The following is a 19,534-nucleotide window of genomic DNA, read 5'->3' as shown; positions in this document are numbered from 1 at the left end:
GAACATCAACACTCAGCTACAGTCTGAGCTGAAATGAGGCTGTCTGTCCAGATGGTGGCGCTGAAAGCTCACTGTTTCCTGTTCTGTTACAGACACCTTCTTATTTTCGGTTTCTTACAAACATCACCACAGTTTACAGACGATCCTGCAGCTTTACTTTGACCTGCTGCACTTTCAGGGATTATCACCAACATTTCACTCCTGGCTGACTCGTTTTATTATTATTGATTATTGATCAGTCGGACTTCTTTTAAACAAATTTAAATTAATAAAACGTTTCTTCTTTTTTTTCTTGTAGGGGAGTAGTGTTTGTGTTTCTCAGAATCAGCTGAAAATCATTCACTGAACAAACATTTTTCCATCCACGAAGTAAGAGCGTATAACATGATGTGTTTCAATACTGCATCAGAACTCGTGACAAAAACAAAGAAGGATGCTTAAATGTTGAGATAAAAACACATTTCAGGACTGAGTTGGAACAGATTTCCCTCTAAGACCTAAATAAATATCCACAGGAAGCAGCAACACTGAGTTTAAACTCTGAATAAAGATTTTATTTGTTTGAAAGGTTCAAGGACGGAACTGCTCTGTTTCCTCAATGCGCACTTTAAATTTTCAAAACTTCACAGCTGTGATTGGTCCAAAAGCTGACGAAGGACCAGAGTCAAAATATAAAAGCTGGTTTAATAATAGTTTAATTAATGGGCTTCCTCTGGATCACTAAGAAGTCCCGACCAGCTCAGGACGTATCCTGCCTTCCGCCCAAAGACAGCTGGGACAGGCTCCAGACCCGTAATAAAGTGATAAGCGGAAGTAGATGGGTTGAAAAAAATTCTAACATGAAATCCTGCTGAGTTTTATATTTTAACATTAAAGATGTTTTAAAGGACTGAACATGAAAAATAGAAACAGTCAAATCTCCCGCAGTTTTTACTCACCAGTTTAAAGAGAGCGAGCAGCGAGCTGTCCCTGTTGTTCACATTAATAATTTAATGATCAGCTGAAGAACGAAGTGACTGTCAGCAGCAGTGAGAAAGACTCAGAGGAGGAAGAAGCTGCTGGCTAGAAATTAAAGACTGATCAGAAACACAAGAAAAACAAGTTAATGTAAAACATGAACGGCTTTGATTCACACCGAGTAAAAAGGAGGAAACACGAGAGTCGATTCATCTGGAATCAAACATTTTCTTTAAGTCCGGAAAAATAAAAAAATGTTAATACGTGAAACGAGTTTGAAGCAAAAACCAAAACTGAAGCAGAAATGTGAAAATGGTTGTTAGATAAACACTTCCTGCTGTAAAACACCAATACAGACAAGGACAAATTATACGGACTGCGCTGGAGTTCCCTGTTCCCTGCAAATTATATAGACCTAGTGTTCCAACATACACGGACAGATTTCACTGACTAAGCTGGAGCCAGCAGAGCGCTTATAAACGAAGGTGGAAACGATGAATTTGCGTCGGCTTTCCACCAACCATGTATAAATGCGTTTTGGTGGCTCCAGCTCAGTCAGTGAAATCTGTCCGTTGATGTTCGTGTGTGCAGAATGTGGGTATAAAGAAGAGCAGACAGCAGCAGTAAGTATTTTATCTGTAACTCTTTTTTTATGTCAAACGTCTCTGAGAGTGTTTAAAGTGAAATCTCTGCTCTCATTATCATTAAATATAATGTTATTATTTTACCAGCTGATGTTACAGTGAAATACAGACTGTTTGCATGGTTTACTTTCAGACAGTTTGTCTTTCTTTTCTCCTCTCTCTCTCTCTTTGATCAATCGATCGTCATTTTTTACAAAGTTGAACAAGTGATGATGTCATTTCTGATTTCACTGTAATGTGAGAACTCACAGAGGCAGATTTTATGAGTTACGCTTTATATTTTACTGTCAGCTTGGAGAAACAGTTTCTTTGTATTGTGATCATTCCTATAAAAGTAATGAGGTTCATATAACACTGTGCTATATTTGCATGAGGCATCAGTTTGAGGTTAATTTTTTATAAGAACACAAAAATTGTTTTTTTTCTCCTGGTGGACAAACTCTGTAACTACAAAACTGTTTCTAAATGATTTTAAGCCTGCTTTGATATTTCTGCAGTTTCTCCTTGTGTTTGTTTGCAGATCTTGAAATGAGTGAATAAAGTCAGATTTTCCTTCTTCTAGCTGCACCGCCTGACCTTTGACCTCATGTGTTGATGACTCTTCACCTCTGTCTCCTCTCACAGGGAGAAGATGATCTGCAGGATCCTGATGCTCATCATCCTCACCTCATGTGTCTCTGGTTAGTTTACAGCTTCACTTTATGAACTCCAAATAAAGCTCAACAACAGATTTGTTCCAGTTCTCAGTGTGTCTGCTCCTCTCTTTCCCTCTCTGTCTCCTCAACAGGATCATTTGTAGTCAATGTGACACAGACCTGCTATCAGGCAGAGGAGAACCACAACATCACACTGGAGTGGACGTTCACCACCAAACCTGACAGATCCACCAAAACTCTCAACATCCTCTGTGAACTGATAACTGTGGTTAAACGTTTAATCCTGTATCAGATTCATGAAGGTGTTGAGGTGTCAGAGTCTCAGGATGAAAAGTTTTCAGGACGAGTCCAAAGTGACAAAGACGCCCTCAGAGAAGGACGAATCAGACTGCAACTGTCCAGACTCAGGACTGATGACTCGGGTCTGTACGTTTGTAAAGTGAAGAGTGATTATGGGTTAAGATCTGGCAGATCTTGGCTAAACGTCACTGGTAAGTTGATTTAATAAAAATTTAATGGCATGTTCAGTACAGAAACCTATTTTGGATAAACTGGGGACTGGGCCTTGAGCGTCCAAGGGTCCCTGAGCAGTTATGGACTTTTTTATAGTTCTTAGAAATGTGTGTGCACTGTGCTGCTGTCCGTGTGTGTGTTTGCTTGTATGCTTGTACGCATGTATGCTTAGGCAGGTGTGAGTGAGTGCATGTGTTTGCCGATGTGGTGGTGCCCTGTAGGCTGGGTGACAGGCACCTCCAGGCCTAGTGGGTGGTGCCCACCTTGGAGGCTGGCCACACCAGAAGACCATGCCATGCACCTGCTACTGATGATGCTCGTTGGGGGAGCTATTTAACCCTTTAAGACCTACCACAGAACCAAGTCCGCCAGAGCTTATATTATATTTTTACATGCTGTGGAGCCATTTTTGGGAGCATTTCAAGTTGCTATACATCAATACAACCATTATAGCCCAAACTTTAATAATATGTATTCATTAAGTGCATAGTAATTACATAAATTGCAAAAAAGTGCAATAAACTACAAAAAAATTGAAAATCGTTTTTGTTTTTTTAACATATATTTCTAGTTAGAGAAATTTAAGAGGCTTATCCCTCAAAACTGTAAATACAAAAAAGTTGCACAAACTAGTTTCCCACCACAGGAAATTTATTTTAAGTGTCTTCATAGTTTTATTTTTGAAATACACCAATTTTTATATACTGCAGGAAAAACGAAAATTTGCAAAATAACAGCATATGCATCAAAATAAACTATTTCCAGCAGTGCAATCTGAGTCCTAAGCATCCCAGAAACGACACAGAAAGTCATAAAGTCAAACATAACTTTTAAAAACACAAGTATAAGCTCTTGAGGCCACGATGGTAAAAAAAACTACATTTCCTCAAAATGATGTCACTTCCGGTTTCGGGCAGATCACGTGCTCAGCAGATCAGCAGATCAGCTTATGGACGTAGTAAGTGTTACAAACAGCTGATCATCAGGGCCCTATTTCAGGAAGCCGGTTTAGAAAACTCAGAGTGAAAAACGATACGCAGGGTTGAGTAACCCCGAACTGTCCAACTCGGAATATTCGGTTTCAGAAAGGCTGATAACAAGAAGTTCAATCAACGCGGAGTTGCTACAACGCCAAGTTAAGCGCGCGCACGAGGATACATAAAGCCCCGATTAGTGGAGCACAGATTAAGCTCCATGGAGACGGAGGGAAAGAAGGCGCGGTTGACGTATTTCACAGCGCTTGAGGCGGAAATTCTGATGGCAGCATATGCCGATAACATGCACATCATGCAGAAAAAAAAGTAACACAGCCGCAGCTGCAAAGGAAAGGGAGCATGCATGGCAAAACATAACCGACAGAGTCAATGCGTGAGTGTTAATCCAAACATTGATCTAGGGATTTCCACCCATTTAACACGTCATCTCAGTATATGTCATTTCATTGCCTATGTCATACATTTTATGTTGTGATGTGATGTGAGCGCAGGTGCAACCCAACAGGCCCCAAACGTTCCTGGCAGCAAGTAAAAATGAAATATAAAAATATAGTCCAAACAGGTAAGGTGCAATTGTATTATGAGCCATAGTGCTTGGTCTGTGTGTCCTATGTAAATCAATTGCAGTTAGAGGCTACAGTAATATACCTCCTGTAAGCACATATTGAAATTATCTGAGCACATCACAAGTACACATTTGCCTACTCTGTATGCCCAAATGTGTGCCATCACAACCAACAGAAAAAAAAACGGAGGCCCGACAAACAGGTGGGGGTCCTCCACCACCACCACTCACAGAGGCTGAGCAGTTGGCCCTCAGCCAAAACAGTGGGCGCCCTGTGGCTGAAGGCATCTCTGCGGGGACATCCTCTGAGTCAATAACCCCACAAGACACAAGTGCCTACATAAGGGGTAAATCCAAAACAATACATGGCGTGCATACATCCATTCTGCACAGTCACCTTGACCAAAATGAACTATGTCGTAGTGAAGTTATTGTCCTACTGTCAGAGAATGACAGTTATCAAACAGTCAGGTGAATAAACAACACTGAGACACTTGGAAACTGTTAACGTGCTGCACGGGTGAGGGCCCAGGGAGAGACTCACACACACCGAGCTGCAGTGGTACGTCTTTATTAAGAGCATAGCAGTGTCCTTTAATTTTGCATACATGTGTGTGTGTGTGTGTTAACCTCTCACAGGGTGAGCTCCCTGTTCCCAGAGACAGAGCGAGTAGTACATTTCGTACTTTTCCCAATAAGAGTAACATATGAACATATACCTTAATGCAACATAAAGCTCATAAAAGCGTTTCCACCCTGACACCTACTGATTTTGCCTTCCCTCAGTGTCGGTTGTCTCTGAAAGCATACTGACAATGAAGTGTAAGCTGATTGGTATGTCTGGTAATTGCCATTTGGTCCCTTGTAAGTTATAAGTGACCTGTATAAACCTCATATTCTATCAGTTGATGGTGATGGTGTACTGCATCTGGTGCAGCCTCCTGTTGAGCCAGACCAACATGCAGTTGTGAGTAATACTCCACAGATTATATGAGTTTACAGTAGAACAGCAATGTTGTTTATTTCTTTACTACATGAAAATAATGAAGAAACATTGACAGCTGTTACAGAGGAGGAAGCAACAGAGACACTTTATGAGGTTTACATCTTTTAATACTTTGTGTACAGGAAACACAGGCGACCAATAAAGCCAGTTGAACAAAAAATCTGTTTATTCTTCTTTCAACATGTTGAGGTGATGGGTCAAAGGAAATGATTGTGACATATGGTGTCTCTGACTGCGCTTCCATCTTGTATGTCCGTGGGAGGGTCAGGATGTTCATGGTTTGGATCACTGCTGATGTTTGGTTCAGAAGGACAGTGTTCTCCTCTAATTGTGGCAATGTTGTGAAGAATCACACATGCCACAATAATGTCACATGCCCTTTCTGGGGTGACCCTGAGTCTTTGCAGGCACTGGAACCGGGCCTTAAGCATTCCGATAGTCATTTCAATTCTGGCTCTTGTCCTGCAATGAGCCAGATTATATCGCTGCTGTGGGCCCGGTTCAGGGTCAGGGTAAGGGGTAAGCAAATAGGGTAAACATGGATACCCCCTATCACCAAGCAAGTAGCCAGTGAACTCTCCTAAGACAGAAGGATACACTTCAGTTCAAATGTCCCTGAAGCAATTGGTCTTTATATATTTTAAAGTATTCTCAACTCACCATGTCCAAATTTTGTGCTCAGTGTACATTCACGGAATATTTGTGAGTCATGGACAGAGCCTGGCCACTTGGCTTCCACATTTGTGATAATGTTGGCAGCATCACATATGATCTTCACAGTGCAGAGAACACAAATTAGCATCCATTACTATAATGAAATAATTTGTTAGTTTGAAATGCTACAGGGAACTATGTACCTGTACATTACTGCTGTGGAAAGACTTCCTGTTCACATAGTCTCCTTCATTTACTGAAGGAGCAATGATTGGAATGTGAGTGCCATCTGTACAGCCAATCACGCCTGGGAACCCTGAAAATAAATGTAAAATTTAAGTAGTAGTTCAAGTATCACCACATCATAAATTAAGTTTTGGTCATCCTGATACCTGCAATTTTGTGGCATCCCTCTTTGATATATCTTGTGGGTCTATGACCGGGGAACACCACAAACGTGTACAGGAGACGTTTCAGTGCAACTGTAACATTCCTGACTGCCCGACAGACGGTAGCCTTGGAAACGTGCTCAGCGTCACCAATATTATACAGAAAGCTCCCGTTTGCAAAAAACCGAAGTGCAATACAAATAATATGTAATGAACTGAGAGCATGTCCGCGATGTGTCACATGCGTAATATATGGCCTGAGGATGTTATCCAAATAACTTATAGATTGTGCTGAGAAACGGTAACGTTCACACAGAAAATCGTCAGGAAATGATAAAATGTCCAAACGCGCTCTGATCACTCTCTCCCGGCGGAGAGCTCTGCGGAGAATTTGGGCTTCAACATCTACTGGCTCTTCAAGGAAGTGGCACGCCATGTCCGACACTTCCTACTGTCAGGTTTCCGACAAAGAGGCAGAGAAAGTCAGGGTTAGTTGAAGTAAACCTGCTAGGGAGCAGGTTAGCTTCACGGCGTGTGTCGTCATAGTGACTCACTGAGGCTTCATCTGAACTCGCTTTGTGAAACCGAAAACCCAGATTTTTCGTTAACTCAGGGTATACTTACTCAGTTTTTCCACTAAACCGGCTTCCTGAAATAGGGCCCAGGTGTTTATTCAAACACGATGGTAAAAAAACTACATTTCCGCAAAATGACGTCACTTCCGGTTTCGGGCAGGTCATGCGGTCATGTGATAGTTCGCGCTGATGGACGTAGGAAGTTTTACAAACAGCTGATCGGATCGGCGAAGCGTGTTTCTGGAATATCATGTTTTTGTTGCTGCAAGTGCTTTTTATGCAGTTTTTGCAAAGCTATATGTGGAAGGAAACTGTGACCTAGGACAAGCTGATGGCATAAGATGCAAGTACAACTCCTCCAGTTTCATATGCAAAAAAAAATGATTGCGCTAGCTTACGTGGTTGCAGAGCTACCGGGATTTAAAAATAGTTACGCAAAACAGAGCGTGCCCGCTCCGATCGGCTGTAAAGGGTTAAGAGGATCATTGAAGTCGACTCCAAGAGGACAAAAGTGGTGTGACGCCCACAAGTGTATGGTCACAATTGTAATTTTGTTGTGAATTGTTTTTGATGTAAAAGACCTGATTTTATGGTGGTATTGCACTTTTCATTTAGCGTTATGGACAATGTAATTGCGTGGCATTGCCACAAGGGGGAGATAGTGGTGAGTGCGATAGGCTGTTGCAACGCGTCTCGGCCTCAGACGAGGAAGAGCCTGCAGACCGAACGCAACTGATGTCTCCTGTCTCTGCTTTTCTGTTAAAAAAACAGGTCAGTAGTTCAAGTTTGCTCACCACAATGTACATATAAAGGCAAGAAACCTTTTTCTGTCTTAGTTTAAAGACCGCAAATGTTGTGAGAGAGTGTGTTTTCACTGATTGAGAGAAAGCTAACTATACCGCCATTTGTAATGGCAGCCGCCATTTCACTCGTAGTCTAAATAGGCAGCTGGTCTTATTACCTGTTTTATTTTGTGACAAATGGAGCTCTTAGACACTTCTTTTATCCTGACATTATTGGAAGTTACAGTTGATTAGGACCTACCCAGTTCTTATGTGTCAAATGTAAATAGTCTGATGTATACTGTTTGTGGATGATTGTGAACTGTTTGTGAGCAAGGGAAGAATATTTTTGTTTATTGGTTACAAATGTAATATATTGTTTGAATCTGTTAAAGTATAAGAAAAGTATAAAGGTGACATAAGCGGGTTAATTGCAGTGTTAGTGGTGCTGCACAGAAATGTTTTGATGCTGAAATGCAGTAAAATTGGTTACAGATTTATTGTAAATAAGGACGTTCATATACAATGATTATTTTGTAAGTTTATTCTTGCGAGAGTGCAAGGTAACCAAAAGGGTTTGAGCTATGGACCTAATTGAATGTTTGTGTTGTTAAAAGAGAAATGTGTGTGTCTAAATGAAAAGAAAAGGACGTTGTTAAACTCTGTTAATAAATCAGACGAGGAAGAGCCTGCAGACCGAACGCAACTGATGTCTCCTGTCTCTGCTTTTCTGTTAAAAAAACAGTTTAAAAACAGACCCCATCGAAGGCCTGTAACATAATTTTGGTGGCCCGTACGGGGATCAGCATGCTACGTGGGTGACTGCTGATCCTTTAATCAACGAACCAGAGACAGCCATCACAGGGCAGGCGTGTTGGAACAGCAGACGTGCAACTGAGGCAGCAGCGGGACCTGTGTCGAGGAGGGGAACCCCTGCTGGAGAGGTGACGGGCTGCGTGTTTGAGCTGACTGCACTGTGAGGAGTGCTAGCCAAAAGACACAGAATGGAGGACAGTGAAAGAAAAGAACTGGCTTGGCAGATCAGAAAGAGTCTTTATGCACTGACAGCAGAGGAACTCTTCCAGATTGCTACAAACATCACACCAGTACCTGATGTGGACCCCGCAAGTGTAAGACGTGGTGATGAGGAAAGTTGTTTTGATTATGTTTGTGCTTATCTACGCTGTAAGACATTGCTTGACTTAGAGGATCAGGGGTTTTCACACCTACTGCTGTTGAAAGATGCTATTATTCATCTCATTGATAGTCATGCCGCTGAAGTATCTCACCCTGTAGTCTCAGAGGAAAATGTTGTTACTCTCACAACACTTAAGCACCCGGAACAGAGTGATGTACTTACCTCAGCTATATTGCCTCTTGAGTCTGTTAATCCACAAATAACAGAGTATGAAATGCTAAAGGCTAACTACGAGGCACTTGGTAAAAAGTTAGCAGATTTACAAGTGACATCTGCAACACAAGACACACCCACCCCCACTATTACACAGTCACTCCAGCCTCGAGCTGAGAGCGTGACAAACAGCCGCTCCACCACAGACATGCGACAATCTAAGCCTGATCACATGGTTTCCCTAAGAGACCTGCCATTTTTGCAACGCAGAGAGTTTAAAGTACATGGTGGTCAGGTTGGGGACATTGCATCTGACATTAGCTACCATGGACTGTGTAAGCAGATTGAGGAGGGGCTCAAGGTGAAGCACACAGAGGGAGAGATCATTCAAGGTGTGCTCCGTATTATCAAGCCTGGACAGTTTAAGGACATGTTGATCAGTAAAGATGACTTGACCCTCATTGAACTCAAAAGCTTACTACGTTCACACCTGAGTGAGAAGAGTGGGAGTGAGTTATTTCAGGAATTGTTGAGCACTAAGCAACATGACCATGAAACTCCACAACAGTTCCTCTACAGGATGATTGGATTGAAGCAGAAAGTCATGTTTGCATCCAGGCAGGATAACATGGACGTTGCGTATGAGACACGTACGATCCAAAATGTATTTCTACGCACCATTCATCAAGGTCTTCTACCAAAATATAGTGACATTCGTAATGAACTCAAGCCACTACTATCAGACTACAGTGTGTCAGATGAAGCCTTGATAAGGCAAGTGAACAAAGTGTCAAGCGAAGAGAGTGAGCGACAGCGAAGACTGGGATATTCCACTCGACAAAAGGTAACACATGCTCATACTGCTCAACTTGAACCTGCCAAAGACACTGAAATGACTGACTGTAAATCTAAGAGTAAGAATAAAGTCATAGAAGAGCTGGCTGCGAAGGTGGAAACCCTGACCAAAGTGGTAGAGTCTCTCACAGCCAGTCAGGCTCGTGAATCCACTTGTCAGTGTGCACACCCAAAGCAGAAGCCCAGACAAACTGCAAAACAGTATGGCTGTCCCAAGTGTATTGAAAGTGGGGCTACTTCATGCACTCATTGTTTTATCTGTGGGGAGACAGGTCACAGGGCAGTGGGATGTCTCAAACGAAGCCAACCCAGAAGCTCTAGTTGGCCTCCTGCTGATACACACACGCCCAGAACCAGTGGACAGCCAGACCCAAAATCACGAGGTATGTGCTCAGAAGAGTTTGCTCATGTCAGAAGTAGTTGGGCGACCCTTCCAACGAAAAATGCAGACACAGGGGCAAGTGAGAGAGTGGCACAGCTTGTTGGGAAAAAATGTAAAATCAAGTGTTACATTCATAGCTTTGCAGTGGACTGTTTATTAGACACAGGTGCACAAGTGAGTCTCATTGATCGCCAGTGGGCAAAAACCTACCTCTCTGACCACAAACTCCGGCCACTGACAGAACTTATTGGAGATAAGGCTCTTAGTGTGCTTGGTGTTAATGGCCAGCCATTACCCTACGACGGCTGGGTGGGCGTGATGGTGAGTCTCCCAGAGAATAGTGACCCAAACTTGACTGTACAAGTCCCCTTTTTAGTAAGCAGTGTGCCCATGGACTGCCCCCTGATTGGTTTCAATGTAATTGAACAGCTGATACTGGGGCCAAATGCTAGTACAAACCTCATACCCACCATTGTGAGCCTCCTGCGCAGCGCGATGAACCTCCAGGATGACACAGCGACGGCACTGGTCAACTTCATCCAGACCAAGCTTACCAGTGATAACGTGGTCAGCCAGAGTGTCCTAAAAGTGGGCCTGTATGATGTAGTAATCCCGGCTGGTCAAGTTAAGTATGTTAAGTGTAAAGTCTCCTCTACAGTTGACATGTCCAACCCCCTCGTGCTCTTTGAACCAACTGAGAGCAACCCACAACTGCAACAGCTTGATATTGGCAACAGCCTCCTCACAGTTTGTGATGCCAGAGTCCCATATGTCAAAGTACCTATTGGCAATCACACTAAGCATGATGTGACCCTCACCGGCAGAGCAGCCCTTGGAACTATTGAACCAATAGCAGGAGTCGTACAAACTGACTTACCAAACCTCGGTGAGCCCAAAGTGACTCAAGATGTCGACCCTGATGTATCTCAAATACCCCAGCAGTGCGGTGAAGATCAAGCAACACAGGAATGGGATCCACCTGTTGATGTTAGTCACCTGACTGAAGACCAACAGACTGTTGCCAAGAAAATGTTAAGGGAAGAGTCAGGGGCTTTTGCACGTGATGAGAATGACATGGGGTGCATTCCCAGCTTGGAAATGACAATAACACTCAAAGACACAACCCCAATTCAGAAATCGTACACCTCAATTCCAAAACCCCTCTATAAGGAGGTTAAAGAGTATATTGAGGACCTCTTGGCAAGAGGATGGATTGTAAAGTCTAGATCCCCTTACTCTGCGCCAATAGTTTGCGTGCGGAAAAAGGATGGCTCCCTAAGGCTCTGTATCGACTACCGTCTCCTGAACCAGCGCACAGTACCTGATCGCCACCCATTACCAAGAATCCAGGACCTCATTGACACCTTGGAAGGGTACAACTGGTTCTCCATTTTGGACCAGGGAAAAGCCTATCACCAGGGCTTTATAGCAGAAGGATCCCGCCATCTGACTGCATTCATCACCCCCTGGGGCCTTTATGAATGGGTGCGAATTCCCTTCGGTCTTACCAACGCACCTGCTGCATTCCAACGCAGTATGGAAGAAATGCTGGCTCCCCTTCGGAATGAGTGCTGCATTCCATACTTGGATGACATCTTGTGCTACGCCAAGACTTTTGAGGAACATGTGGAAGGGCTGAGGAAAGTCTTGAGAGCCCTGCAGAACTACGGAGTCAAACTCCGGCCGACAAAATGTGACCTATTTAAAAGAGAAGTGAGGTATGTTGGGCGCTTAGTGTCAGCTGAAGGAGTACGCATTGACCCAAAAGATCTCGAGGCAGTGTACGCCCTGAAAAAGGAGACACCTGCCACAGTGGGAGATGTGAGGAGGATTGCTGGGTTCCTGAGTTACTATCGCTCATATATCCAGGATTTCTCGAGAATAGCAAAACCCATCTATGAGCTTTTGCAACCCAAGAAAACCAAAGAGGAGCATCTTCTGGGGAAGGTTACAGGACAGAAGGGGAAAGGCGCACAGTTACCATCCAAAACACCAGTTGAGTGGGCAGAGAAGCACCAGGGTGCCCTGTGTAAGTTGATTGATATGTTGGTAAACCCCCCTGTACTTGCCTACCCGGATTTTGAGCTTCCCTTCGTCCTTCATACAGACGCATCTGATAAAGGACTTGGGGCCGTTCTCTACCAACATCAGAGTGGGAAGCTAAGAGTGATTGGATACGGCTCCCGAACACTGACACCGGCTGAAAAGAATTACAGACTCCACTCGGGCAAGCTTGAGTTTCTCGCCCTCAAGTGGGCTGTCTGCGATAAGTTCAGGGATTACTTGTTCTATGCCCCGTATTTTACCATCTACACAGACAACAATCCCTTAACTTATGTCATGAGTACTGCCAAGTTGAATGCGGTTGGGTTCAGATGGGTGGGAGAGCTATCAGATTTCAGGTTTGATATAAGGTACAGACCTGGCAAAGTAAATGTTGACGCAGACACCCTGTCGAGGAGTCCCCTTGACATTGACAGATACGTCACTGAATGTACAAAAGAGCTCTCCAAAGAAGCTGTTGCCGCTACTTGGGAGGGATGTGGAGCAGGCAAGCATGGAGATGTCGCATGGATCGCTGCTCTGGTTTTAGCGCAAGGTGACCAGCTTGAACCAGTAATCCAAGAAATGGTCACGCCCATCAATTTGGATGAACTACAAAGGGCTCAAAGAGCAGATCCTGCGATAGGTGAGATCATGAAAATGAAAGACTCAGATCAAAAGCTGACAGATGACATGAGACGGAATGTGAGAGGTCCGGCAAGGAAAATGATGCATGAGTGGACAAAGCTGAGCTTAGAAGACGGAGTTCTGTATCGTAAGACTGCAGAAAAGCGCCAACTAGTCTTACCAGCTAGCTTCAAATCCCTGGTCCTGAAACATCTGCATGATGACATGGGGCATGTCGGGGTAGAAAGAGTTCTCAGCCTGGCGAGGCAACGGTTCTACTGGCCATACATGAGGCGAGACATCGAAGCCTATGTCACCCGGCAGTGTCCGTGCATCAAACAGAAGAAACCGGTGACACATGTCCGAGCTCCCATGTCCAGCATTACCACAAGCTCACCAATGGAATTGGTTTCAGTTGATTACCTCCACTTAGAGCCAAGCAGGGGCGGATATCAGTATATCCTAGTTGTGGTAGACCACTTTACTAGGTATGCCCAGGCCTATCCAACCCGCAACAAGAGTGGCAAAACTGCAGCTGAAAGGATTTTCAGTGATTATATCCCCAGGTTTGGCTACCCTTTAAGGCTGCACCATGATCAGGGGCGGGAGTTCGAGAACGAGCTTTTCCGGACTCTACAACAGTTGAGCAATGCGGGGCACTCTCGAACAACTCCGTACCACCCTCAGGGCAACCCAGCTGAACGCTTTAATCGTACCATCTTGCAGATGCTGAGGACCCTGAGTGAAGAAAAAAAAGAAAGATGGAGAGAATATCTCCCACAGATGGTTCATGCGTACAATTGCACTCGCCATGAAGCAACGGGTTACTCGCCATTCTTTCTGCTTTTTGGTCGACATCCACGAATGCCAGTAGACCTCCTGTTCAAGTTGGTTACTGATGGAGAGCCACAAACTGCAAGAGGTTATGCTGAGAAATGGAAAGAACGAATGACTGAGGCTTACAGGATTGCATCTGGAAACAGCCAAAAGTCAAGTGATCGTGGAAAGAAACACTATGACCGGCATTTGAAAGGAGTGGTACTCCAACCTGGAGACAGAGTACTAGTGCGGAACCTGACTGAGAGGGGTGGTCCTGGCAAGTTAAGGTCCTACTGGGAGAACACCATTTATGTGGTGAAGGAACAGATCAATGACAGCCCAGTGTACAGAGTGACCTCAGAGGCAAAGGGGAAGAAAGTGCGTGTTCTGCATCGCAATCTATTGCATCTTGTCAATGAGCTTCCTGTGGACTTGCCTGCTGTAGATAAGGGGGACGGGCCATCCGCCGTCAAGAAAAAGAAACCAAAACCAGCTCAAGGAGAGACAGAGTTTCAACCCCACTCTGACGCAAGCTCTGATGAGGATGAGAGTTCCATGTATTATGAGTTGAGGTATGATTTGAGAAGTGGGAACAAAGAGGATGCACTACATACCTGTAACCATACTGTTGGACCCCCAAGAGGAACAGCTGAGTTCAGCAGAGTGGTCAACTGTGGAGCACCTCAGCCAACAGAAGCAACAGATGAATTGAGGGAACAAGGAATGGAACAAGATGGTGGACACCAAAGCACTGAACTTGACAACGACATGGGAGAGGAGGAACATGAGAGGGTACAGGAATCAGGAGTCACTGAAGTGCCTTTCACAGTCGACGAAGGAGAAGTTGGACTGCCGCTTTCAGAAAGGGCACAGTATACACCTAACGTGGCCCCGCCGACTAATGAATCAGTTCTAAGAAGGTCTACTAGAGAACGACGGCCTGTTACACATTTCACATATGACACCCTTGGCCAGCCCTCTCTCCGGGTGCATCCATCAGTCAGTTGTGCTGAAGTGCACGAGTCACCAAACACAACACACTACACCATGCCACCATATCCCCAGTTACCTTACTTCCCCCTAGTGCCATATCGCATTCCAACATCTCACTGTGCACACCCAGGCACCTTCCCTGTATATTATAACTGCCCAATCTATACATGTTAGTACACAAGGAATGTGGGTATGTGGGAAGGGGATGTGATTTGAGTTGTTTGAGTAATGAGTATAATGAGTTTTAAAGGGTAAGAGGTTAAATGTCAGGAGCCATTTTCTTTTTGTTGGGGAGTGTGTGACGCCCACAAGTGTATGGTCACAATTGTAATTTTGTTGTGAATTGTTTTTGATGTAAAAGACCTGATTTTATGGTGGTATTGCACTTTTCATTTAGCGTTATGGACAATGTAATTGCGTGGCATTGCCACAAGGGGGAGATAGTGGTGAGTGCGATAGGCTGTTGCAACGCGTCTCGGCCTCAGACGAGGAAGAGCCTGCAGACCGAACGCAACTGATGTCTCCTGTCTCTGCTTTTCTGTTAAAAAAACAGGTCAGTAGTTCAAGTTTGCTCACCACAATGTACATATAAAGGCAAGAAACCTTTTTCTGTCTTAGTTTAAAGACCGCAAATGTTGTGAGAGAGTGTGTTTTCACTGATTGAGAGAAAGCTAACTATACCGCCATTTGTAATGGCAGCCGCCATTTCACTCGTAGTCTAAATAGGCAGCTGGTCTTATTACCTGTTTTATTTTGTGACAAATGGAGCTCTTAGACACTTCTTTTATCCTGACATTATTGGAAGTTACAGTTGATTAGGACCTACCCAGTTCTTATGTGTCAAATGTAAATAGTCTGATGTATACTGTTTGTGGATGATTGTGAACTGTTTGTGAGCAAGGGAAGAATATTTTTGTTTATTGGTTACAAATGTAATATATTGTTTGAATCTGTTAAAGTATAAGAAAAGTATAAAGGTGACATAAGCGGGTTAATTGCAGTGTTAGTGGTGCTGCACAGAAATGTTTTGATGCTGAAATGCAGTAAAATTGGTTACAGATTTATTGTAAATAAGGACGTTCATATACAATGATTATTTTGTAAGTTTATTCTTGCGAGAGTGCAAGGTAACCAAAAGGGTTTGAGCTATGGACCTAATTGAATGTTTGTGTTGTTAAAAGAGAAATGTGTGTGTCTAAATGAAAAGAAAAGGACGTTGTTAAACTCTGTTAATAAATCAGACGAGGAAGAGCCTGCAGACCGAACGCAACTGATGTCTCCTGTCTCTGCTTTTCTGTTAAAAAAACAGTTTAAAAACAGACCCCATCGAAGGCCTGTAACAGTGGCACACAGGTGGACAGCAGGCATGGGGAGTGTGAGGACACGGGAGCAGAGAGCACAGAGCAAAGCGTTTTGGGTGAAGATATGACACAGGAGTTGAGGGAGCGCACAGGGATTATTGTGCTGTCCTTTTTGCTCCACTGTAAATATAGTGCCATGTCTCAGTCAGCTCCAGGGCAGCTGTGGCTACAACTGTAGCTGCCTCCACCAATGTGTGAATGTGAGAGTGAATGAATAGTGAAATTGTAAAGTGCTTTGAGGGTCTCGAAAAGCGCTATAGAAATTCAATCCGTTGTTGTTGTTATTATTATCACAATAGTGCGTTTGGGTCCACCTTCCTCACTTCCCCAGACCGTGACAAATAGTGATATTTATTTAATAAATGTGAGAGACTCAGATGTTTGTGTCTCTGCAGCAGTGAGGGATTGTCCTGAACCTGAGAGAAAACCTGAGACATCAAACACAGAGAGACGAGGAAGGATCGGCCTCTGCTGTGGACTGACAGCAGCTCTGCTGCTTCTCTGCTGCTTTCATCCATTTACTGTCTGAATAGAAAACAGGATTTCTACTCATCTAATAATAGATGTCAGAAAACTTCATCAGATCAATCAGTGGAAACAGTTTGATCAACAATGTAAACGAGACTGTTGGAGTTCACTTTAATAGCGTGATGGACAGAATAATGAGACATGATCCACAAAATCATGAACTTCATGGAAGTCTGTTCATTCAAAAGGAAACTTTGTCAATCTGTCGGTTTTCAGTCAGAAGATGAAATTTGCTCCATGTTCACTTTACTGATGAGAATCATGTCGACCTCACAGACCTTAATGTGAACTATTAACTGTGTATTTGTATAATATATACTGTGTATATGATGGATTTGTATATTTTGTTGTCACATGTTGATGGGTCTTTATGCAGAGACATGAAAACCTGCAGATCCTGCAGAGTTTGGTGGAAATAAAATCCAACATTGACTCAAACGATTTAAATATTGTGTTTTCTGCAGTTTGTTCAGCACACGGTGAGTTTACAGGATGATCACCTGTTTATCACTATGTTACTGTTGTTTATTTTTCCTGTGATTAAAATGAATGTATGATTATAAATTTAAAAATATGTCAAATATTTGATTTGAAATTCTTTAAAGTGTTATTTTTACAAGGAGAAACTCAGTGAGATTAAAAATCTGTGCAAATGGACTGGAGCTGTCCTCCTGTCAGGCAAACATTAGGGATAAAAATAAATGAATATTAAATAATGTTTGTGTTTTTGGTCAAGTTTTTCTGTTGGAAGATCAGATAATGCAAACTGTTTCATTCACCGAGCAGTCATGCTGTTTGTTTTTCACACATTGAGCTCCTCTCTACGGAGCCCTGCAGGGGACATGGGAGAAAAAAAAATTAAGACGGACTTTTGCGAGATCTCGCAAAACAAACTCGGGATCTCGCAAAAGTTTTAGCCGCATTCTTAGGTCGAGACCTACTACAGCCGGGTGGAACACCGCTTTCCCGGCACATCGTGCCTCGACCTCCCGGTTGGCTTCGAGCCGGCGTCCGAAGAATGCAGCTAAAAGTTTTGCGAGATCTCGCAAAAGTTTTGCAAGATCCCAAGTTTGTTTTGCGAGATATCGCAAAAGTCTGTCTTAATTTTTTTCTCTCCCATGTCCCCTGCGGGGCTCCGTACCTCTCTGATCAACATAAGTGGAAATCTAAATTTGTCCCAGCACTGGATCAATAGTTATGTTAGCAGTTAGCTGCTACCTAAACTGGAGAGTGAGAGGAAGTGACATCACAGAACTCTCCAATGAGTGAAAAACAAGAGTGCTCTGAGCCTGTTGAATAGACAGAGTTCAGTGGAAATCATTATGAGTTATACACAGGAGAATACTTTAGTATATAATCCCCCTGGTGATCCATGTTTTATAAACGAAATATTGAATGGCTCTTACAAATAAGCCTCTAATTATTTTAAGTGGTGACAAAGCAACTTTACATACATTTTAATAAAATAACCATTACATTAGTAACAAACTCAAAAAAGTACAAATAACACTCTTTCAGTAGTTTAAGAATTAACATTCGTCTGCTGCCTCACAAACAAAAAAGATCTTAGTTTCAGGTGTAATGAACATGTCTGGGAAGATTTCTAGAATCCAGGATTGACAACAATAACAACACCATCAGGTGAAAAGCTTCTCTCCTTATTTCCTCTCTTACAACAATGGTAACTCTCCTACCCACCTCTGTCAAAGAGCCCAGCTGTAAATATTATACCTGCCAGTCCAGGCCATCACCCTGCTTGTGCTGTAGGAAAGATTTTAGGTGCATCGCAGTCAATTCCACTGATAATTTACAGAAACTGACACAAGGAACTGAATATCTGTGTCTGATTATTTTATTTCATTTTCAGTAAACAAGTTAACTAGAAGTAAAATAAATAAAAATAACATATTTTATAACAAAAAAACCCAAAAATTTTAATCCGTTATAAACAGCAAAAACACAAAATTTCAGATTTAACTACTCACAAAATTAAAACTGTAAACAAATAAACAAATTTGTCATTTACCTCTCCAAACATCTGAAACTGCTCAAATGATCAAATGAAGAGACAGCTTTTTCACTACCAAAGTAAAAACATGTAGTTTCCTTTTTTCAAAGTCCATCTTTCATGGGCTCGTATGGAGACTCATATCCACTGAGCTTTTTTGTGCTTCTCAGCTGCTCCTGTTTGAGTTCAGCCTCCACGTTAATCTCTGGTTTACTTCAGCAAGCCGATGGCCACATGTAGCTTCATGGAGGGTGGTTGCATCAGTTTACAAACATGCTGGATCTTGCTGGAAATGTTAAACCATGGCTGTACAGAAGCCCAGGAAAGCCCCCGGACCAGACAGCGTCTCACCCTCCTGCCTCAAAACCTGTGCTGAACAGCTGGCTCCCATCTTTACTCGCATCTTCAACAGATCCCTGGAGCTGTGTGAAGTTCCCTCCTGCTTCAAACGCTCCACCATCATCCCTGTTCCCAAGAAACCCACCATCACAGGACTGAATGACTACAGACCTGTCGCCTTGACGTCTGTGGTCATGAAATCCTTTGAACGACTGGTGTTAGCCCATCTGAAAGACATTACAGGCCACCAGCTGGACCCTCTGCAGTTTGCCTACTGGGCAAACAGGTCGGTGGATGATGCAGTGAACATGGGGCTGCATTACATCCTGCAACACCTTGACCGCCCGGGAACTTATGCCAGGGTCCTGTTTGTGGACTTTAGTTCAGCTTTTAACACCATTGTGCCTGAACTTCTTTCCTCCAAACTCTCCCAGCTCAGCGTGTCACCAGCTACCTGTCAGTGGATCACCAGCTTCCTGACAGACAGAAAGC

General features: G+C 43.3%; 1 protein-coding gene and 1 long non-coding RNA gene across 2 annotated transcripts; one reads left to right on the top strand and one right to left on the bottom strand.

Annotated features, from left to right (window-relative positions):
* Positions 1-1,537: 1,537 nt before the first annotated feature.
* On the top strand, positions 1,538-17,213 carry LOC309702736 (uncharacterized protein). Its single transcript, XM_082527366.1, has 4 exons — positions 1,538-1,580; positions 2,226-2,281; positions 2,389-2,748; positions 16,563-17,213. The coding sequence occupies exons 2-4, from the start codon at positions 2,233-2,235 to the stop codon at positions 16,694-16,696; spliced, it is 543 nt and encodes a 180-aa protein (XP_082383492.1). The 5' UTR covers positions 1,538-1,580; positions 2,226-2,232; the 3' UTR covers positions 16,697-17,213.
* Positions 5,422-6,401, bottom strand: LOC309702768. The gene is made up of 2 exons (XR_014275719.1): positions 5,997-6,401; positions 5,422-5,916 (listed from the first exon to the last, which is right to left on the bottom strand). It is a non-coding gene; the product is annotated as an uncharacterized lncRNA (long non-coding RNA).
* Positions 17,214-19,534: the final 2,321 nt, after the last annotated feature.

Source organism: Aulonocara stuartgranti (assembly GCF_965226115.1).
Source record: "Aulonocara stuartgranti genome assembly, chromosome: 3".
NCBI classification, from domain to species: Eukaryota; Metazoa; Chordata; class Actinopteri; order Cichliformes; family Cichlidae; genus Aulonocara; species Aulonocara stuartgranti.
Note: the sequence above shows the minus strand (reverse complement) of the source record. Positions and strands in the feature narration are given on the sequence as shown.

What these genes read in the sequence shown, in the direction of transcription:
- LOC309702736 (XM_082527366.1), top strand. Translation starts at nt 2,233, where the DNA reads ATGATCTGCAGGATCCTGATGCTCATCATCCTCACCTCATGTGTCTCT. An exon ending in CCTCACCTCATGTGTCTCTG is followed by an intron (nt 2,282 to 2,388) that starts GTTAGTTTACAG and finishes TCTCCTCAACAG; the next exon opens with GATCATTTGTAGTCAATGTG. An exon ending in ATCTTGGCTAAACGTCACTG is followed by an intron (nt 2,749 to 16,562) that starts GTAAGTTGATTT and finishes GTGTCTCTGCAG; the next exon opens with CAGTGAGGGATTGTCCTGAA.